The following is a 17,818-nucleotide window of genomic DNA, read 5'->3' as shown; positions in this document are numbered from 1 at the left end:
ATTCCATTAGTAGGCCTAACTGCTGTTCATAAAAAAGAAGTGTGAATGGCCGGGCGTTTTCTTAAGCTATATTCCTCTAAAATATGCATTGGCATGCTACTTGCAACAAGAATGAGGTAAATTGTTGATTTACTTTGTTTTTCAAGAAATAGCAGTCTAAAACAGTGGGTATATTTTAATGTTATGCCTCGTGTTTGTTTTGGACAAATGAAGTAGTCTAGCCACCCACGGTGCAAATAATAGGCCTAGATGTTACTGTATAAATAAAGGTGGATTATATTTGCTCCCCAAATTAAATACAGTAGGCTATGTGGTGTTTAATTCAGTATGGTAAGTTAATTCTTTACACTAAAAGTCTGGAGCCTATTACAAAATCTGTTTGCTTAATATATTTAACTTATGGAACAGGCATTATTATTGTTATTTTTATTACATTTATATTAATAGCCATTCTTTTATTTACAATTATTTAATAAAGCATAGAAAACAGCTTATGACTTAAGCTACAACAAAGGGAGTTGCTAGAAATATCAGCATTTGTTTATTTACTTACTTGCTTACAATTAAGCTTTGAATATTTGAATATTTCTGCCATAACCCCAGGGTTTGGCTTGTAGACCTAATTTGAACTGGCTATTGCTATTTATTTTTTAATAAGTCTCTTGTGCTCACCAATGTTGCATTTATTTGAAAAAATAAAATAAAATACAGTACACTAAAATACAGTAATGTGTTGTTTAAGAAACATTTCTTATTAGTATAAGTGTTGAAGTTGTGCAGATTAATATTTTTGTGTAAAGTGTGATACAATTTTCAGGATTCATGATGGATAGAAAGTTCAAAAGAACAACATTTAGGCTAGTGCTGTCATAGATTAATTGTGACTAATCGCATTTAACTTAAAAGTTTGTTTATAATATATATATATATATATATATATATATATATATATATATATATATATATATATATTATAAACAAACTTTTAAGTTACATATACATACATAGGCTATATATATATATATATATATATATATATATATATATATATATATATATATATATATATATATATATATATATATATATTATAAACAAACTTTTAAGTTACATATACATAGGCCTACATAGGCTATATATATATATATATATATATATATATATATATATATAAACACAAACGTTTATGTTAGATGCGATTAATCAATCATTTACATTACTTTATTGTCCGTTTTGATGAATTTAATAGATCTGTGATTAACTAAAGTATTCATTTATTTATAAAAGAAAATCTTACTGACCCCATACTTTTGAACAGTGGTGTGTAGCTTAACACAGATACATAATAAAATAAATGTATCTTTGAGGCTGAAAAGTTGAACTTAAGAAGGAGGTAATTAGGTTGGGTGAATTTAAATACTTTACAAATTAACGAAGACATACCATGGCACAAATGGAAACAAAAACAAACAAAATAGTCATAGAATATTTATTCATATTTATTTGAGAGAGGTGTTTAATTGCACATTATCTCTCGCTAACGGGTTTTCTAATTGTGCTATTAAGTCAGCAAAGGCGTTCAACAATTATAGTGATAATCGTGCACATTACATTTGCAATTCACATGAGGATTGAATGTTCGCGCATTGACACGCCGGAACGACAAATCTGCCTAAAGATCCTTACGGACAAAATAAACGGTAACAGACAGACGTTGTTGTACAAGGGCAGAGTAAATCGCTGTATACTTATATAGTATTTTGTTTTTTTCCCTCGTAATGTCGTTATAGTTAAAATACATCGTAGTATAAAATGTGGATGGGAAGAATGAATGAAGAAAGCTCTCCGTCTGAATATACAATTATCACTCCATCTAGAAACCAATGTGTATACACCAGCTGTTACTGGTAAGTGTGACGAAATAACACCAATAGCTACATTTCTTATTTAATACACAGCATTTTATTTCTCTGCAGTGAGGAGAATGTGTGGAAATTGTGCGAACATGTCAAGGATCAGGGGACGTGCTCGTTGGATGAGGTTTATGCAGTATTTATATCTAACGAAAGAAAAATGGTGAGGTTTTTTTACTCTGTCTATAGGCAAATATAATAACTATGTTTTAGTGTACAGTTTTTATATATTTGTGAAATTTGCAGATACCCATTTGGAAACAAAAATCCAGTCGAGGTGATGAACCAGTATTCTGGGTAAGAACATTTTGTATATATTTTTATTTATTAAATTTTTTACCTTGTACTAATGCAAGATTTCTGTGCACTTGCCTTTAGGATTACCATGTTATTCTTCTACACACAAATAAACAAGGACAGAGCTTTATATATGATCTAGACACCGTCCTTCCTTTCCCTTGTTTACTTGATGTATATTCGAAGGAGGCCTTTCATTCTGACGAGCATTTGAAACGTGCTTTCTGGAGGTCAGCAAAGAAATATCTGATCTGAACTGCATACTAACCATAGCAATCTCTGTCTAATGCAACTATGATTGTCTACTGTGTTTTAGGAAACTTCGTGTAATACCAGGGGACACCTACTTGAAGAAGTTTGCTTCTGATCGTTCACATATGAAGGATTCTTACGGGAACTGGCGAATGCCACCTCCAGCATATCCTTGTTTAGAGACATCAGGTTTGTTGTCAGATTATTTGATGCAATATCATAATTTGGTTTCTTTTTCCTCTTACACAGTATATCATTTTCACAGACACTAAAATGAATCTTGATGACTTCATCTGCATGGACGCCCGAGTGGGATATGGAGAGGTTTACAACCTTTCAGACTTTGTTCAACGCTTTGGGATGAAGTAACACGTTTTTTGCTTTATGCCAACACTTTTGTGTTGAAAAATGTACATAAACAGAGCCTCAGGGAAAGATCCCATTAACATGGACAGTACTGTGACTAAGCAGGCCGCAAAATAGCCTACATATTTGTTGCCTTTTTCTTTTTTCTTTTACAAATAGAACAATTCAGATCCCACATCTGTCAATGTAATTCATAATTACAGTCAGGTAATAAAATCCCAAAGGACAATCATAGTAAAATGAACGGGATGTAACATCAGTTGATGATTTGCATACTTTTATAAAGAAATCAGTTACAAAGATGTACAAATAAAAAAAAATGCAGCATTTAAACAAACAACCAAACCGAAATGGTAAACTATAAGCAGTTGTAGTGCTGTAGTTTTTAAACAATTGCTGCCAGGTAATCCTTCACCTCAGCAGGTGACAGTCTGCGAAATCCTGCTTCATTACAGATGCCCACCTCAATATTTTCCTCTGTCATCTGTCCTTCAAAACTCTCCTGTAGGAAAAAAAACAAAACGCTGTATTATATTGTTGTTTAAAGCAATCTGATATAGGAAGTTAAAGGTATAGTTCACCCAAAAATCTAAATTCTGTCATTAATTACTCATGCCATCCAAACCAGTAAGACTTTCTTTCATCTTCGCAACACAAATTAAAAATCTTTTTGATTAAATCTGAGTGATTTCTGTCCCTCCATTGACAGCTACGCAACTACCACTTTGACATTTCAAAAAGTTCATAAAGAGATCGTAAAATGAATCCATATCAACTGACCTGTTTAGTCTCAATATGCTTTATATGATGAACAGATTGAATTTAGACTTTTATTCACATATGAACATTGATCACCAAACATAAACGGAAGCTCAACTGAACCTGCTTGACGAACGAGAACAAACCTCTTTGGTTCTTGCGGAGGCTCAAAGTGCTGCATAACACATGAGAATGAACCTCATTGGTTCTCACATGTCAAGCGAACATGCTTGAGCTTCAGTTTACCACTACTGATGTGTGAGTTGAGACGATCGAGTCTCTTCAGAAAATTTGGAGTAAACCGCTCAATTCCTATGGATTAGTTTTATGATCTCTTTGTGAACTTTTTGAAGCATCAAAGTGGTAGTTGCGTAGCTGTCAACAGAGGGACAGAAAGCTCTCAGATTTCATCAAAAATATCTTCATTTGTATTCCCGAAGATGAACGAAAGTCTTATGGGTTTGGAACGACATGAGGGTGAATAAATGATGACAGAATTTTCATTTTTGGGTGATTAACCCTTTAATCGTTATTTAGAGATGAATTCACCTTTAAAGTTAAGATGGCGGTGTGTATAGCATCTTCAAGTTCCAGATCTTCATTGTATCTGTAACAAAATGATACAAAGCTATGCTGTAAAAAAAACATTTTTCTACCTTAAGAAAAATCTATACATTACAATAATTCAACCCGCCAACATGTTGATGATTTTAATACCTTTTTTCAAGGAATGTTTTTCCATTCACATAGTTCTTTCCCATCGCTGTGGCTTTCCAGGCGAAGTATGCTCCCTGTGGGATATCACGATTGAGAGATGAGTTTATAAAATAAATGGTTGCATGTTAATATTATATGATGAAAAGAATAAACAGTAATGAGAATGTTTTGATTGCTATTTATTTGTTGTACCGATGGGTCTGACTGGAACAAGTATGGTCGGTCCTCGTCCCAACCGGCAATGAGAAGAGAGACTCCAAATGGGCGCACGCCTCTATAAAACACAACACTTAAATTACTACAAGAGCTCTAATTCAAATCTAGTATGATAATAAAAGATGTAAAGAAGTAACATACCCTGACTGTGTGTATTCTTGCATAACAGAAGCCACTCTCTGTACCAGCTGACCTGTGGGGATTGGCTCTTGGTATACCAGGAAATACTGCTGAGCCAGCTTTCTTGCTCTTCTGACCAGCACCCTGTCAAGAGAGATCATTCCTTACATATTCAGCTGTTGATGTTCCAACTGAACACTCAAGAAGGGCTTTTCGTTTTTAGAACAAAGCAACCATTCATTATAAATAATGCACTTTTTTAATACCTGTAGTCAGGACCCATTCCACTGTACACTATGCCGATGTGTTTGGTTATTGGTTCAACTTTGTGCACGCTCTGTTCATCGTACAATATGGACTTCTGTTTCTTCTCAGTTGCCAGCACAACTCCATTTGATGCTGCAAAAAATGACAAAAGGGCCTTAGAGCAAATTTACACAATACGTATGGAGAAATATTATACTGTAGGAATGTAGCCTAGGTCTTAAACTGAATTTCAAACCCTTAATAAAGAACATAAGGTGTCTTTACACAGCCACGTGAACTGGAAGTAGCAACTGATTTTATTTCAGTGCTGGGAGGTATTTCCAAGTGAAATGGAATATTGAATAGAGGGCAGGGTTTTATTTTAGCACAGCTCCTCTCCGGTTGGAGGGGAGAGGATAAGTGTTTTCAACTTAAAAAGCAATGCCATTCCAGACCGGAAGTAACTTTTCCGATTTTTTTTCTGTGTATTAACTAGCACAGATTAATTGTTCACCCTAAGACTATGTGTGCTAACAAAGTCAATAGGGTCCATTTTGATTACATTCTCCAAATTCAATGTAAAGAAATTCAAATATTAAAGCCAGACAAAATCATGCCAGCTCTGACCCACCTCAGCTCCGAGTGTCAAAGTATACAGTTGTATTTGCTGTGTAAAAGCCTCCTGTTTGCTGTGTAACTTTGACAATAGACAGCTTCCAGTTTCTGGTCTATATACAGTTTTAATCTAACTATGTTTAAGACAAATTGCAAGAAATGTAAGCATGTCAGCCTCAAGATTTCATGAAGAGGATCTGCTTTTGACTCAAATACTGGATTCAGCACTCAGTTTACACTCAGCAACTCAATGGATGGTTTGAGTATGTTGTGATAGATGTTCATGGTTTGTGAAGTTTGTGATGCACTGATCTACACAGACTTACCTTTGATTCCTACAGATGGAGCACCGGCTGCTACAGCGGACAGAGCATATTCAATCTGCACCAGTTTGCCAGAGGGGCTGTGTTGATAATAATAATAATAAAAAGTACATGAGACAAATGCATCTGAAACGTATCTAAACTGAAACTGATTGCAATTTTTTTTTTTTTTTTGACAAATACGTATCTATAATCAATGTACTTCATGTTGATTCTGAACTCATGCATATTTTTTCCTTCAAATTCATAGATTAAAAGTTTAAAAAAAGTTAACAAAAAACTTGAACATACTTTTTAAATTGCTTGTCAATGAATATAAGCTAGTACACATCACAAAAGATTAAAAGATAAACAAGATAATATTCTTAGCCAACAGAATGTGCAGTAAAACATAACAGAGTAAAACACTAAACAAAGGAATAACGGTACATAACTTGAGTAAAAACTAACCAACACTGACATTGAAAAATGAATAAAAGTCATAAAGTTTCATATAGTAAGGTTAACTAACACCGTGACAGTGCAACTCCGATGTGAATTACGATTAAGTACATTTTAAACACATGTTGGGAAAAAACACAATTATTTCCTTTGAATGCATGCAAAAATATATGTAAACTGAAAAATTACAGCCAAATATCAATCTATAAATCACATAATTACCTAAATGTTGTGAGAGAAAAACTGTATCCTCGATCTGCCATTTTTGTCTTTTGCTTCGGAAATACACCAAAACAACTTCCGCGAAATGTTTGAAAAAACACTCGTCAAGATAAAAGTCTTGTACAGTTAAACTGAATAAAAACCGACCACTAATTGTGTTTTACAGACATTTGTCGGTTCGTACGTTTCGGAGGAATAAAATCGTAAACCTAAACCTAAAACAAGACTATTGTTAAGCATGAAGACAAACTTTATTTAAAACCAACATTTGACATATTTTAAGATCTACACATTCAGCAAAGATTCAGAAATGTGTAAAGATATTGTAAACTGTCTTGTAAAAAAGGATTTATATGGCGGTAATTATCCAATTATTTTAATTGAGTCTTTCCATTGCTAAATCACAAAATGTACTTTACTTAATTATAGAGTTTTTTTTTTACTTTGTATGTTCATTGTTAAAAAGAGATTGCAATAAAAAAAATAATAATAAAAAAAAGTCTTTCCATTTCACTAACACGCGCACAACCTGTTCAAAACACTAGAATCAGTGAATCGTTTTACGAATTGATTCTTTTGATTTGCAGATTCAGAATGCTTCGTTTCAGCCACACCGAGATAAACACATTTTCGCTAGGAAATAACAACGAATACAATTCATGCACACAATTTAAAAAACGAAAATAAAGTAAATAAAAAGTTCTTGGCCAACTTGTACGTGTCTGGCCTGCTTGAGGATAATCTATTTAATTCTCGACAGTTTGAGTACTTTTATTATGTAAGTGCTTTGACGGAAGCTAATAAACGCGTCAGCAGTGGAGCTTGACTTCCTACCGTGTCTCAACGCCGAGGTATTGTCTTTAAATATTGATCAATCTGCCATATCTCATCTTATAAGTCTAATTTTGTTGGTTTTACATACGTTTGTGGTTTATGGTGATGTTATTTTTAAGTCGATTGTTTTGTATATTGCAACTATGCGGCTTAGATCAGTTTTAAAGAAGGCGTGTGAGCTACACGCTAATGTGATCTTCGCGGTCTCTACTCTAATTTAGTTTTATTTTTTAAACCAGGGTTATACTTAATGGGGAAAACATTGCTCGTCATTTATACATTTCTGAAGGATTCATTTACATCGATTATTAATACGTATGGCGACATTTAAAATGTATGTTTTAATAAACTCCTAAACCAGATTATCCTATATAACTCACTGATGCAAATGTAATATATATCTTTTTAGTCATCTTTAATGGGAAACTTCGCCTACCAAATGAAAATGTCCCCATCGTTTGCTCATCTACATGTTGTTTCAAACCTGTATGGCTTTCCTCAGTCTCATTCACCATTGACTTACTTTGTATGGAGAGAAAGGTGGCTGATATGTCAGCATTATATCTGTCTACTTGAGTGAGTACATTATACCTAACGTGTGTTTTTTCAGAGAAGGCCATGGCTCGAGGGCAGCAGAAGATCCAGTCTCAACAGAAGAACGCAAAGAAAGCAGCTGAGAAGAAGAAAGGTCAAGGAGCGGACCAGAAGACTGCAGCCAAAGCGGCACTGGTCCACACATGTCCTGTCTGCAGGGTGAGTGACTTGAGTTTCTAAAAAGTAATATGTGTAAAGGGTCGCTAGTTTAAGCCACTGTACCCCAACCTGGCAAATCCTTGCTGAGAAATGTGATTATTCCCAATTGTATAGACACAGATGCCAGATCCCAAGACGTTTAAACAGCATTTTGAAAGCAAGCACCCAAAGTCTCCTATGCCTCCTGAGCTGGCAGATGTTCAAGCCTGAAGGAGACAAGAAACCGACATGGACCTAACACAGGGGTGAGTCTAATACAGATATTATTAGATTCATAAAAGCTGTAGAATAGAATAATTGAATATGTCTGCCAATGTGGCTGAATTTTAATCTCATGATTATGGTTTAAATTTCAGACCCTGGGGAAAGAAACATGATTTGATTCTGCCAACTAACTCGACTTGCTGTATCACAAACATGGACAGAGATCTTGGGTTGGACTCAAGCACACCAGCACACTTTTTTTTTTTTTTTTTTTTATATATTTTTATATGTGCGTATTGCTTCCATCTCTTCAGAGTGTGCTGTGACCCAACAGTTTCATTGCCATTTGCTGTAACTTGTCATATTTATTCACTTTTCCAATGCCTTGTGGCGCTTGGTCCCTGAAAAGTATGATTTTAAAATATCATTAGGTGCTTCAATCCATAATGTATGTGCCCTGATATTTTAACTGTGAACCAAATTGGAGAGGTGCACCACTGTGTGTATTAATAGTATTGACCAGGATTTAGATTGAGATGCATTTATTGACATGCTTAAATTGATCACAAATGCGGCAAATTTGCACCTGTTCAAATAGTCAGAATGAGTCGGGACCCACAAACACGCTTTTGTTACTTTGTTTTCTAAAGTTTTCAATAAATGTATATGCATATAGTACATATGTGTGTCATGGTTACTAGCAAGAACATCCAGAGGATAGTTTATTTTTATTTATTTTTTGTGACTCAAAGTAGAACTTTATGGTAAAATTACAACTGTTAAACAAGCTGTAATAGTATATGTTCTCCCACTAATGTGAAAATAGCTCTTTAGCATTGGAGTTATTCCAGTTTATGCATTCAGTAGTTGTTCAGCATACTTTGGGCATCCTTACCACAATGGTAGACGCTGTACTGCCACCTATTAATGTGGATCAGCATGATCTTCTCAGAGTTTTATGTAAATGACAAAGATAATGGCAAATCTATGCAATAATTGATTCTCTTACCATACCAAAAAAGATGCAACTTGGGCAGCACTACTTCTCCATAATCACAATTGCGTTTATCTCATAATTATGACTTTGCTCAGAATTGTACGATATAAAGTCGCAATTGCGAGTTATAAAGTCCAATTCTGAGGGAAAAAATAAACTTTTTGTCAATGTCTTTGTCTCATTGCAACTCGCAATTTCGTGTTGTCATAATTGCGATATATAAACTTTGTCACAGAATTCTGAGGAACAAAAGAATTGCGAGATGTAAACTCGTTGTCGCGAGGGGGAAAAAGTCTTAATTGTGAGATGAAAAGTCGCGTTTACCTTTTGTATCTTTAGAGAAGACCGCCAATGAGCGTGAGGATTCTGTCCGACATCATTTCAACATGGCAAAAGGGGCGAAAATACATTGAGCGGGTGACCCCGTGACCCGCACCATATACAATACACTTTATAGACCTTATTCACAGCAGCGCCATCTTTGACGGGAATGAAAGCGAGGCTGGGAGGGATAGATGCGTTTGTTCACTGGGTTGAATACTGTTATTAAATGTATTTTTTGGACTGTTCTGCTGATAAAACACTCCAAAAATATATTTCCAAGAAAATTCAGTAGACTAAAAACGCGAGACAACATGAGCTGTGGAAAATAAATAATCTAGGAGCTTTAAATGCCATTGAAAACACAGTAAGTCTATCCTTTTCAGCCTCACTTTCATACCTGTCGTGGCGCTGCTCTGAATAAGGTCTACAGTCTTCATCTCATGTAAGTGTACACAATTCAGATGATTCTTCACAAAACACAACTTGTTTCTTGATGTGACATTTAATGCTTATTAAAATGATTTGGTCCATGTGTGCATCCTTAGGCGCCAGTCAATCGAAATTTGTCTTTTCTTCACTAGCGTGTGGGTGGTTTAAGTTATTTTTTCCGTGGCTTTGTGAACCGTAACATGAAGTGCCTGGCTGTTCACTGTATTCTACACATGAAAACTTGTACAGTTTAAGTGTAAGACAACTGCAAAATATGTATATATTTTATTTTTATTATGGGATGATTCCAACCTTAAATCCACTCACAATAAAATTGTGGCAAATATGCTGATAAACCATCATGACACTTGAACTATTGTTTGTCAATCATTTGGGAACAGGTAAGAGCACTCAAATTTGGCTAAATAAATCTTTTAAACACTGTATATTACAAATGGTGCCTCTGAGTATTATAACAAATCTACATTTGTTTCAGATTTAAAACTTGAATGTCCAATAGAAATACTGTGTACAGGAGGTTATAAGCAGCCACAGTTCTTGACCACCATGTTTCGATGTTTCTTGAGAATAACGTTGTTGTTGTCGTCGTAGAAGAGCACAGAGATGGGACTGAGTTTGGTTGGAGCGCAGCAGGCCTTGGGCACTTCATCTGGTCTGAGAAGGTGAACCTGCCAAAGGAGTCAGTGCAGTTGAGAGAAGCATATACAGGGTTGCCAGATCCTTGCATCAAAAGTATGGCCTAAAAATAGCCCAATGTGATTTTCTCTGTAGGGACGGCCCAATTTACTGAATTTGTACATTTGGGGGGGAAATTAACCCGCAGCAACAACTTAAAGTAGCCCAATTTCACAGGAAAACTGCAGACTTGGCTATGTATTCAACCAGCTAGGAAAATAGATAAAATATATATAAATAAAGAATCAGTTCATTTTCAATGGGTCTCCTAGCATTGAAGTGAAATGTTAAAAGTACAGATTACGCACCAGAAGCTGGATCGTGGCATGGTTTGTGGCATTCATACAAGAGCCCAGAGGATAATCACATTCCCCATCACAATAATACGCAGAGTAACCTGTAGGGGCCAAAACCCAGTCCTGAAAAAGTAATTTTATTAAATAAATTATAAACACTCCAGGGACTTCACTTTGTATTACTCCGCTCTATCCCGAACTGTCAGTCTGTACATTAATGGTGTGGATTTCTCAGTGACTCTTTCTACTGGTTACATCTATAAGCCAATAGCTGGCAACAAGTGACTCTTCATGAGTGAGTCATTGAATCATTCAAAACACTGAATGCAAGCTTTAACTCTGCTTTTACTTGTTTAGAACTATATCCATTGGCCAAATCAACTTTCAGTACTGTGTGTAACCTGTGACTCAAAATTAACTTTTTGTATATTGTATGTTGTATAACTGTATAAAAGTCAGGCAGTCTCACCTTCCAGCCAAGGTCGCTGAAGCTGACGTAGAGTTCATGTTTTTTACAGGCCTGGCGTCCACTGTTGGCGTGATTTTGGTCTGGAAAAAGTGAGACGATCACAGCTCAAAGACAAATCATTTCATATGCTTCTTAAAACACAATCTGCCTCTTAAACCGCTTATTGTGGCTCACCATATATGCCGGGTCTGTTTGGGTGTGGCAGGTCGTACTTTGGTTTTTTCTTGCGTGGATTGTTGTGTCTCAGAGCTCGAGGAGGGCGGCAAGGGGCTTGACTAGCTCTGAAGAACGTCACCATGAAAGGCTGTTTGGAGCGCGGCCCACGACGACCCACCAGACCCACCCATGCGGCTGACAGCGACCGGTCTGAAACAAGATCTCAGCATTTGGCCAATGGCACAGACCATGTTTTGCTTTTTTTTTTTAAAGCATTGCCAAGATACAGTCTGACTTTAACATTTCATGTTAGAGCAGAATTCCTGCAAATATCCAAAACTCCTTCAATATTTGGTCTGATGATAAATCTGACAGAAGCAAGAAAATATTTAACAATATATGTTGCATTATTTCAAACTGTGGAGATTGAAACTCAGTGAAATCAAGTTGAAGGACCTAAGGGAGAAGAACATTTATATATATATATATATCAGTGATATATCTGAAATGAGGAGGCAAAGTCCTCCCAGTTTGTTTATATACAGTACTGTGCAAAAGTCTTAGGCACCTTAGTATTTTTACCTCCCAAAAAAGGGTTTTAAGTCAGTTATTTATATCTTTTGCTGTAGTGTGTCTTTAGGAAATATCAGTTTACATTTCAAAACATTCCTTTTGCCATTCATTGTTATAATCCATAGAGATTATAAAGATATATATATAAATCAAATATAAATTCATGTCCCAGTTACACTTAATGTTGTCACATTATCCTGGTTAAATAAACATTACATACAATTTTTCGTTTTTTTAAATTAACATTCTAATAAATGTTCTATTTATTAAAACCAAGTATAAATCTCAAATTGATGTTTTTAAGCATTTTTACATTTATTCAAAACTAATAACTAATCCTTTAAACAATACATTTTATTTGTGAACTGATGTTCAGCTGTTCTTTTCTAATGGTCAACTTATTTTCGGATCATCAGTCATCAAACTCAGTAAAATGAACCTTTAATTTCAGCAATCTAAAAAACCCAACATTTTCCATGTTTTCAGGCCATTTCAACTTTGCTTTTTGCAAAGTTGTTTACTTTTTATTTAGTCGTCCTATAATGTTGTTCATTCAGACTGATTTGCAAACGTGGAACAGGCATGAAAACAAGAGGTGGGATTATCACACGAAACAATCATATCCAATCAATGCCTCCTCTCACCTGCTCCCGCATGCTTTAGGGGGTCTGTTAAAACTCAATGGGCTCAGGGGAGGCAAGAGAGACGGGGCATCCCATTGTAACTTTACCTGCTGGTGTCACTGTTAAACAGCGTTACTTTAGAAAAACAAGTGATTTATACACTTTTTGTCACATTTTGTAATATTTGCATTGTTTTATATTTGCAATATGGATTATTTTCTCATCCAAATTTTTTGAGGAGGCACTGCCTTTCTTGCCTCCTCAGATATACATATTTCTTGTTAAAATGAATATTATTTTTGCGATGTTACGTGGTTTGACTGGGAAACCCCCAAATGGGTTAGGAGACAATTCAGACCCTTCCCAACTTTCCACTTTACAGTTCTATGGGGTGCCATACACTCTTATGAAGTACAAATAGATGGGATTTCAGTCAGTTGTAACTTATTAGACTATCAGAGCCGACTGACACTATGTATTTCGCCTCTGTACATGAGGAATTGCTCACCCTCCTCAGTTTCCACGTAAAGGCGGATGCCCAGGTTGCACCGAGGGTGGAGAAGCCAGCGATTGCTCGCAGAAGTCACATCAAATGCCAACCAGCCCTCCTGACCAGCAGGCACAGACTGCATGTCCAGCAACACCAGCTCAGGCTCCCTGTCAAACCACAAGATCAACATGCCATTCCCGTTATAATGACCAATGACGGATCTCACATCGATGAGATTGAATTGACACAATCAATTGATGAACGCACAAAGAACTATTTTTGGAGCTTTGGTTCCTAAACACTAAAATCAAATGCTAGTTTAATACTCAATATTGTAAAAAAAAGTCTTATATGTGTACTGGCCTGTGTCTTTTCTCCCTCTGGATTTCATAGACAGAGATATGAAGGGTGCGGTTTGCACGCCAACCCATGGTAAGAGTTTTATAGATACGAAACTCAGCGGCGGTGACCGTCTCTCCCTGAGGAAGAGGAGTGAGATCGAAGCGGAACTCCTTCCAGTACGGCCGAGGCTGGAGCAGATCCTTCTCCTGCTCCACTGCGTTCACAAAGACAGAGAGGGAGTTAAACAGAGTGTGTGTCGAGCGAGTGTGAAGACACTTGAGATGAAGAAGATATGTCGGAGGGGTGATTGGCAGGAGAAGATGGGGAACAGAAAAGGGAAGATTAGTTCTGGTTCTGACTGACACCCACGGCCTGAGCTCTGCACTGGAGTAATTACAGGAGTTGTGGAACAGCAGTCGCTCAGAGCACCACCACTAATTACAGTCCAGCGCTCTATTTTTAGAGGAGTGCCCAACAGTATTTTCATCCACTTCATCTCATCTTTTTTTCTGCCTTTCAGTGGGGCCTGTAATTCCCCACAGCTGTGTGCCCACTACAACATCTCTGGTTCCATGAAGAGCTTTTACCCTCCACAGAACCTTTGCAGTGCACGAAAGGTTCTTCACAGTGGAAAATGTTTCTTTTAAGAACTTCACCGAAAGGAGAACCCAAAACGGCCTACAAAAACCCTCTTTTGGAACCCTGTCTGATCGCTTAGAAAAGCAAGACCTCTCATCAGAAAGCCACATGATTTGAGGCATCATTCATGTTTGTAGCACAAACAGTTACGCAGCGAAGTTTCAAACGGGTTTGTTTAAATCACTAACCACCTGAAGAATGAGCAATTATAATAGCGGCGCTTGTCTAAGCGAACACCACTGGTTAAATTTGAGAAAGGGGTGATACTGACCAATGATAATGGGGCAGAAAGATATGCAGTAATTGTAAATAGGATGTTAAACTGTTGTTTGTTTCGGACAGATAAGTATCGTCTGTGTTTGGGCTGAGACAGGAAGAGATGATGGAGTGATTGTGCGTCTGTCTCATTGTCAATACAAGCTCTCAAAATCACTGGCAAATCTCACTGTATATGAATAACTCTGGATTCTAATATTGTACTTTTGTTCTATAAATAATATTTTCACTGTATATGAATAACTATCTGGTTTCTAATATTGTATTTTTGTTCTATAAAATAATATTTTCACTGTATATGAATAACTATCTGGTTTCTAATATTGTATTTTTGTTCTATAAAATAATATTTTCACTGTATATGAATAACTATCTGGTTTCTAATATTGTATTTTTGTTCTATAAAATAATATTTTCACTGTATATGAATAACTATCTGTATTCTAATATTGTATTTTTGTTCTATAAAATAATATTTTCACTGTATATGAATAACTATCTGGTTTCTAATATTGTATTTTTGTTGTATAAAATAATATTTTCACTGTATATGAATAACTATCTGGTTTCTAATATTGTATTTTTGTTCTATAAAATAATATTTTCACTGTATATGAATAACTATCTGGATTCTAATATTGTATTTTTGTTCTATAAAATAATATTTTCACTGTATATGAATAACTATCTGGTTTCTAATATTGTATTTTTGTTCTATAAAATAATATTTTCACTGTATATGAATAACTATCTGGATTCTAATATTGTATTTTTGTTCTATAAAATAATATTTTCACTGTATATGAATAACTATCTGATTTGTAATATTGTATTTTTGTTATATAAAATAATATTTTCACTGTATATGAATAACTATCTGTATTCTAATATTGTATTTTTCTTCTATAAGACAATATTATTTACAAAATATTAGTAAACCAATCACTGAAACCAGACTTAAAATTTGCCATTGTATTAGTTAAAATATCAAACCAAATGGCTTCAGCAAACAAAATATGCTAGATGTGTTCTCAGAACTAACTACTTTTTAACTATTTCTGTAATGAGTTTTAATAATGTAAGTTTTATATATGTTTATATATATTTGTATACATGCAAAGTTCTGTGGAAATATGAACTCTCAAGTTCACATAATCACTGGTGTACTTCATCACATTAACACATGGAAGCCAGTTTCTGACACACACACACACACACACATATATAAATAATAATAATAATTTCCTGTAATTGTGACTATATCTGCCAGTGTGACTGTTTATTATTTAAACTTTATTTCACAATTAGGGCCTACCCTTTTAAACATTTTGTTTCATGGCAGAAACAGGCTTTCGTATTAAAAAGTGTTTTTATTGGTAACTAAAACTAAATCTATTAAAAATTGTTTTGTTTTTTTCTTAATTAAAATAAAGCTGAAATAAAATAAATATTAGATGAAAAACTTGAAAATGAAAAATAAATGTAAATTAGAATTGTTGCTCTTGTAACTGACTGAAAAAAAGTGGAGGAAAAAAACCTGAAAGCTAAATCGAAATATAAAACCCCCCTGAAACTAATAAAAATAACAAAAGCATATAGCAAAATTGCTATAACTTATACCAAAATTTAAATTCAAATTGAAAATATGAAAATAAAAGCTAATTCAAAATATGAATAAAAGCTACAGTAGTATAAAAATGATTTTAGTTTGACAACCAGAAAGTGTGCACAAAAGTCTTTGTTGTTTTCTAATTTGAAGCCCAAAAAACTTTCCATGGAAAAACATTCAATTAACATGACATCTTCATATTTTGAAGTGTGGTTTATGTCCACAATACATGTGTAGTAAGCGAGGACTCCTGTTAACCCTTAACCAGCTGTCACTCACCCAGGTTGACAAAGCTCATGACCGTGTCCGCCTCACTGACCACCGTGCCGAGGGGCGGCGTGTGCGTGCTTAAGGTGGGCAGCGCGGCCTGACTGAACACTTCCGGAGTGAAGCCCATTCCCGGTCCATCGTCGGCCTCGGACGACACGGCGTGGTAAAGGTCCAGCATGAAGAGCGGGGCGGAGGAAGGGGGGCGCAGTGGCGGGTGAGGTCTGGGCCGTCCCGGTAGACCCAGAATGGATAAAATCTCCTTCTGCATCTCCTTCTTTTCGCGACCGCTGAGCCTGCGGAAGCTGGAATGAACCACTCCTTCCACCTGACCCCAAACACACAGCAACATGCACAGAGGGAGGAAGATGGCCAGAGGGAACAGTCGGGTTCTCTTGCTCTCCGTCCTCCCTCTGCTGCGGCGTGAGGACACAAACTCAACCGCACGCTCTTGTTTGTCCATTGGTGTGGCAGAAGAGCCCTGCTCCATTGCAGCCGTCTATCTAGATTATCCTGGTATTTGTCCCTCCAAAACCTCTGGGTGTTCACCCGACGTCGGTCTTCTCTGGAATGGTCTGACTACCGTCTTGAAACTCAACTCTGAACAACACTCAAACGCCTGAGCCACTCAGATTCCACAGCAGTCATCGTTATTTGGAAGAGAGCAATGTTTACTGCTACGAGCTGCTCAGTTTATCGCCTCTTGACAGTCATTCCTCATTCTGTCGCTTTATTTACCAAACCACAGGGCATCTCTCATAGTCTATAGTGTGCTTACGGAGCTGGACGGCAAACAATGTCCTAGAAACTGGAAGAGAAAACAAACACGTCTTACTAGAAGCCCAACTCCTTTCAAAGGTGATCTCTAAGTTGGAAGGACTGAAGCACAATGTGAAATTAAAGTCTTTGGGTAGAGCTAAAAACAGAGGGCCGCACAAACATCAGGCTTCAAAGGTTCCTGGATCAAACACAACACCTGCTTCTGCTCCTTTTGAGAAGATGTGAGACGCTACTCCAGGCTGATGAAATTAGTTGAACGACAAAAAGTTAGAAAACCCTCTTGCAGTAATCAATCAATGTTGGATTTAAACGTTTAATCCAGTGTGCAGAAATATCCAAGACTCCTGGAAAATGAAAGAAGAAAAAAAAATCCACAATTTTGAGTAAGCTGTTGATCAGAATAGTGTTACTGTCCCCAAACGTGAGATCCCAGTGGACTGTGGTATTCTTAGCCTGCGTGCTGCTTGCGCTGAAGGCACAATCTGAACATGGGTGACCTCCTTCCCTCCAACATACACGCTTACGCAGAGGGAGTGTTTCCAACGTCTGAATCCTCCTCCCTCTCTTCCTTCTC

The 17,818-nt window shown here is 36.1% G+C and overlaps 4 protein-coding genes across 7 annotated transcripts; 2 read left to right on the top strand and 2 right to left on the bottom strand.

Moving 5' to 3' along the window:
- Positions 1-45: 45 nt before the first annotated feature.
- ntaq1 (N-terminal glutamine amidase 1) lies at positions 46-2,863 on the top strand (the record flags this gene model as incomplete). Of its 3 annotated transcripts, none has more annotated exons than XM_079879315.1 (7): positions 46-116; positions 1,791-1,907; positions 1,977-2,076; positions 2,160-2,210; positions 2,292-2,440; positions 2,527-2,651; positions 2,728-2,863. In XM_079879315.1, the coding sequence occupies 6 exons, from the start codon at positions 1,813-1,815 to the stop codon at positions 2,829-2,831; spliced, it is 624 nt and encodes a 207-aa protein (XP_079735441.1). In that variant the 3' UTR covers positions 2,832-2,863. The 3 variants fall into 3 exon arrangements, with proteins under 3 accessions (XP_079735441.1, XP_079735443.1, XP_079735442.1); XM_079879316.1 differs by lacking the exon at positions 46-116 and adding an exon at positions 1,515-1,700; XM_079879317.1 differs by lacking the exon at positions 1,791-1,907.
- Positions 2,864-3,088: 225 nt separating this feature from the next.
- Positions 3,089-6,586, bottom strand: psma2b (proteasome 20S subunit alpha 2b). The gene is made up of 8 exons (XM_079879314.1): positions 6,488-6,586; positions 5,828-5,904; positions 4,907-5,039; positions 4,662-4,784; positions 4,497-4,578; positions 4,305-4,378; positions 4,137-4,194; positions 3,089-3,330 (listed from the first exon to the last, which is right to left on the bottom strand). The coding sequence occupies exons 1-8, from the start codon at positions 6,526-6,528 to the stop codon at positions 3,214-3,216; spliced, it is 705 nt and encodes a 234-aa protein (XP_079735440.1). The 5' UTR covers positions 6,529-6,586; the 3' UTR covers positions 3,089-3,213.
- Positions 6,587-7,275: 689 nt separating this feature from the next.
- On the top strand, positions 7,276-8,956 carry LOC307162763 (zinc finger protein 706). Its single transcript, XM_079878339.1, has 4 exons — positions 7,276-7,338; positions 7,932-8,074; positions 8,189-8,319; positions 8,431-8,956. The coding sequence occupies exons 2-3, from the start codon at positions 7,940-7,942 to the stop codon at positions 8,282-8,284; spliced, it is 231 nt and encodes a 76-aa protein (XP_079734465.1). The 5' UTR covers positions 7,276-7,338; positions 7,932-7,939; the 3' UTR covers positions 8,285-8,319; positions 8,431-8,956.
- On the bottom strand, positions 8,820-17,818 carry bmp8a (bone morphogenetic protein 8a). 2 transcript variants are annotated; one of them, XM_079878338.1, is made up of 7 exons: positions 16,477-17,818; positions 13,695-13,887; positions 13,350-13,498; positions 11,664-11,855; positions 11,490-11,569; positions 11,033-11,143; positions 8,820-10,717 (listed from the first exon to the last, which is right to left on the bottom strand). In XM_079878338.1, the coding sequence occupies exons 1-7, from the start codon at positions 16,952-16,954 to the stop codon at positions 10,568-10,570; spliced, it is 1,353 nt and encodes a 450-aa protein (XP_079734464.1). In that variant the 5' UTR covers positions 16,955-17,818; the 3' UTR covers positions 8,820-10,567. The 2 variants fall into 2 exon arrangements, with proteins under 2 accessions (XP_079734464.1, XP_079734463.1); XM_079878337.1 differs by having other exon boundaries at positions 10,325-10,717; positions 13,350-13,494; positions 13,691-13,887; positions 16,477-17,021.

This window comes from Squalius cephalus (genome assembly GCF_949319135.1).
Source record: "Squalius cephalus genome assembly, chromosome: 8".
NCBI lineage: Eukaryota > Metazoa > Chordata > Actinopteri > Cypriniformes > Leuciscidae > Squalius > Squalius cephalus.
This window is presented reverse-complemented; position numbering and strand designations above follow the sequence as displayed.

Coding starts and splice junctions, on each gene's coding strand:
- psma2b (XM_079879314.1), bottom strand. CDS start 6,528: ATGGCAGATCGAGGATACAGTTTTTCTCTCACAACATTTAG. Junction 4,579..4,661: donor CAAGAATACACACAGTCAGG/GTATGTTACTTC, acceptor TGTGTTTTATAG/AGGCGTGCGCCCATTTGGAG. Junction 4,379..4,496: donor TGTTCCAGTCAGACCCATCG/GTACAACAAATA, acceptor GATATCCCACAG/GGAGCATACTTCGCCTGGAA.
- LOC307162763 (XM_079878339.1), top strand. CDS start 7,940: ATGGCTCGAGGGCAGCAGAAGATCCAGTCTCAACAGAAGAACGCAAAG. Junction 8,075..8,188: donor ACACATGTCCTGTCTGCAGG/GTGAGTGACTTG, acceptor CCAATTGTATAG/ACACAGATGCCAGATCCCAA.
- bmp8a (XM_079878338.1), bottom strand. CDS start 16,954: ATGGAGCAGGGCTCTTCTGCCACACCAATGGACAAACAAGAGCGTGCG. Junction 11,570..11,663: donor AAACAGACCCGGCATATATG/GTGAGCCACAAT, acceptor CACTTTTTCCAG/ACCAAAATCACGCCAACAGT. Junction 11,144..11,489: donor TCAGCGACCTTGGCTGGAAG/GTGAGACTGCCT, acceptor TTACTTTTTCAG/GACTGGGTTTTGGCCCCTAC.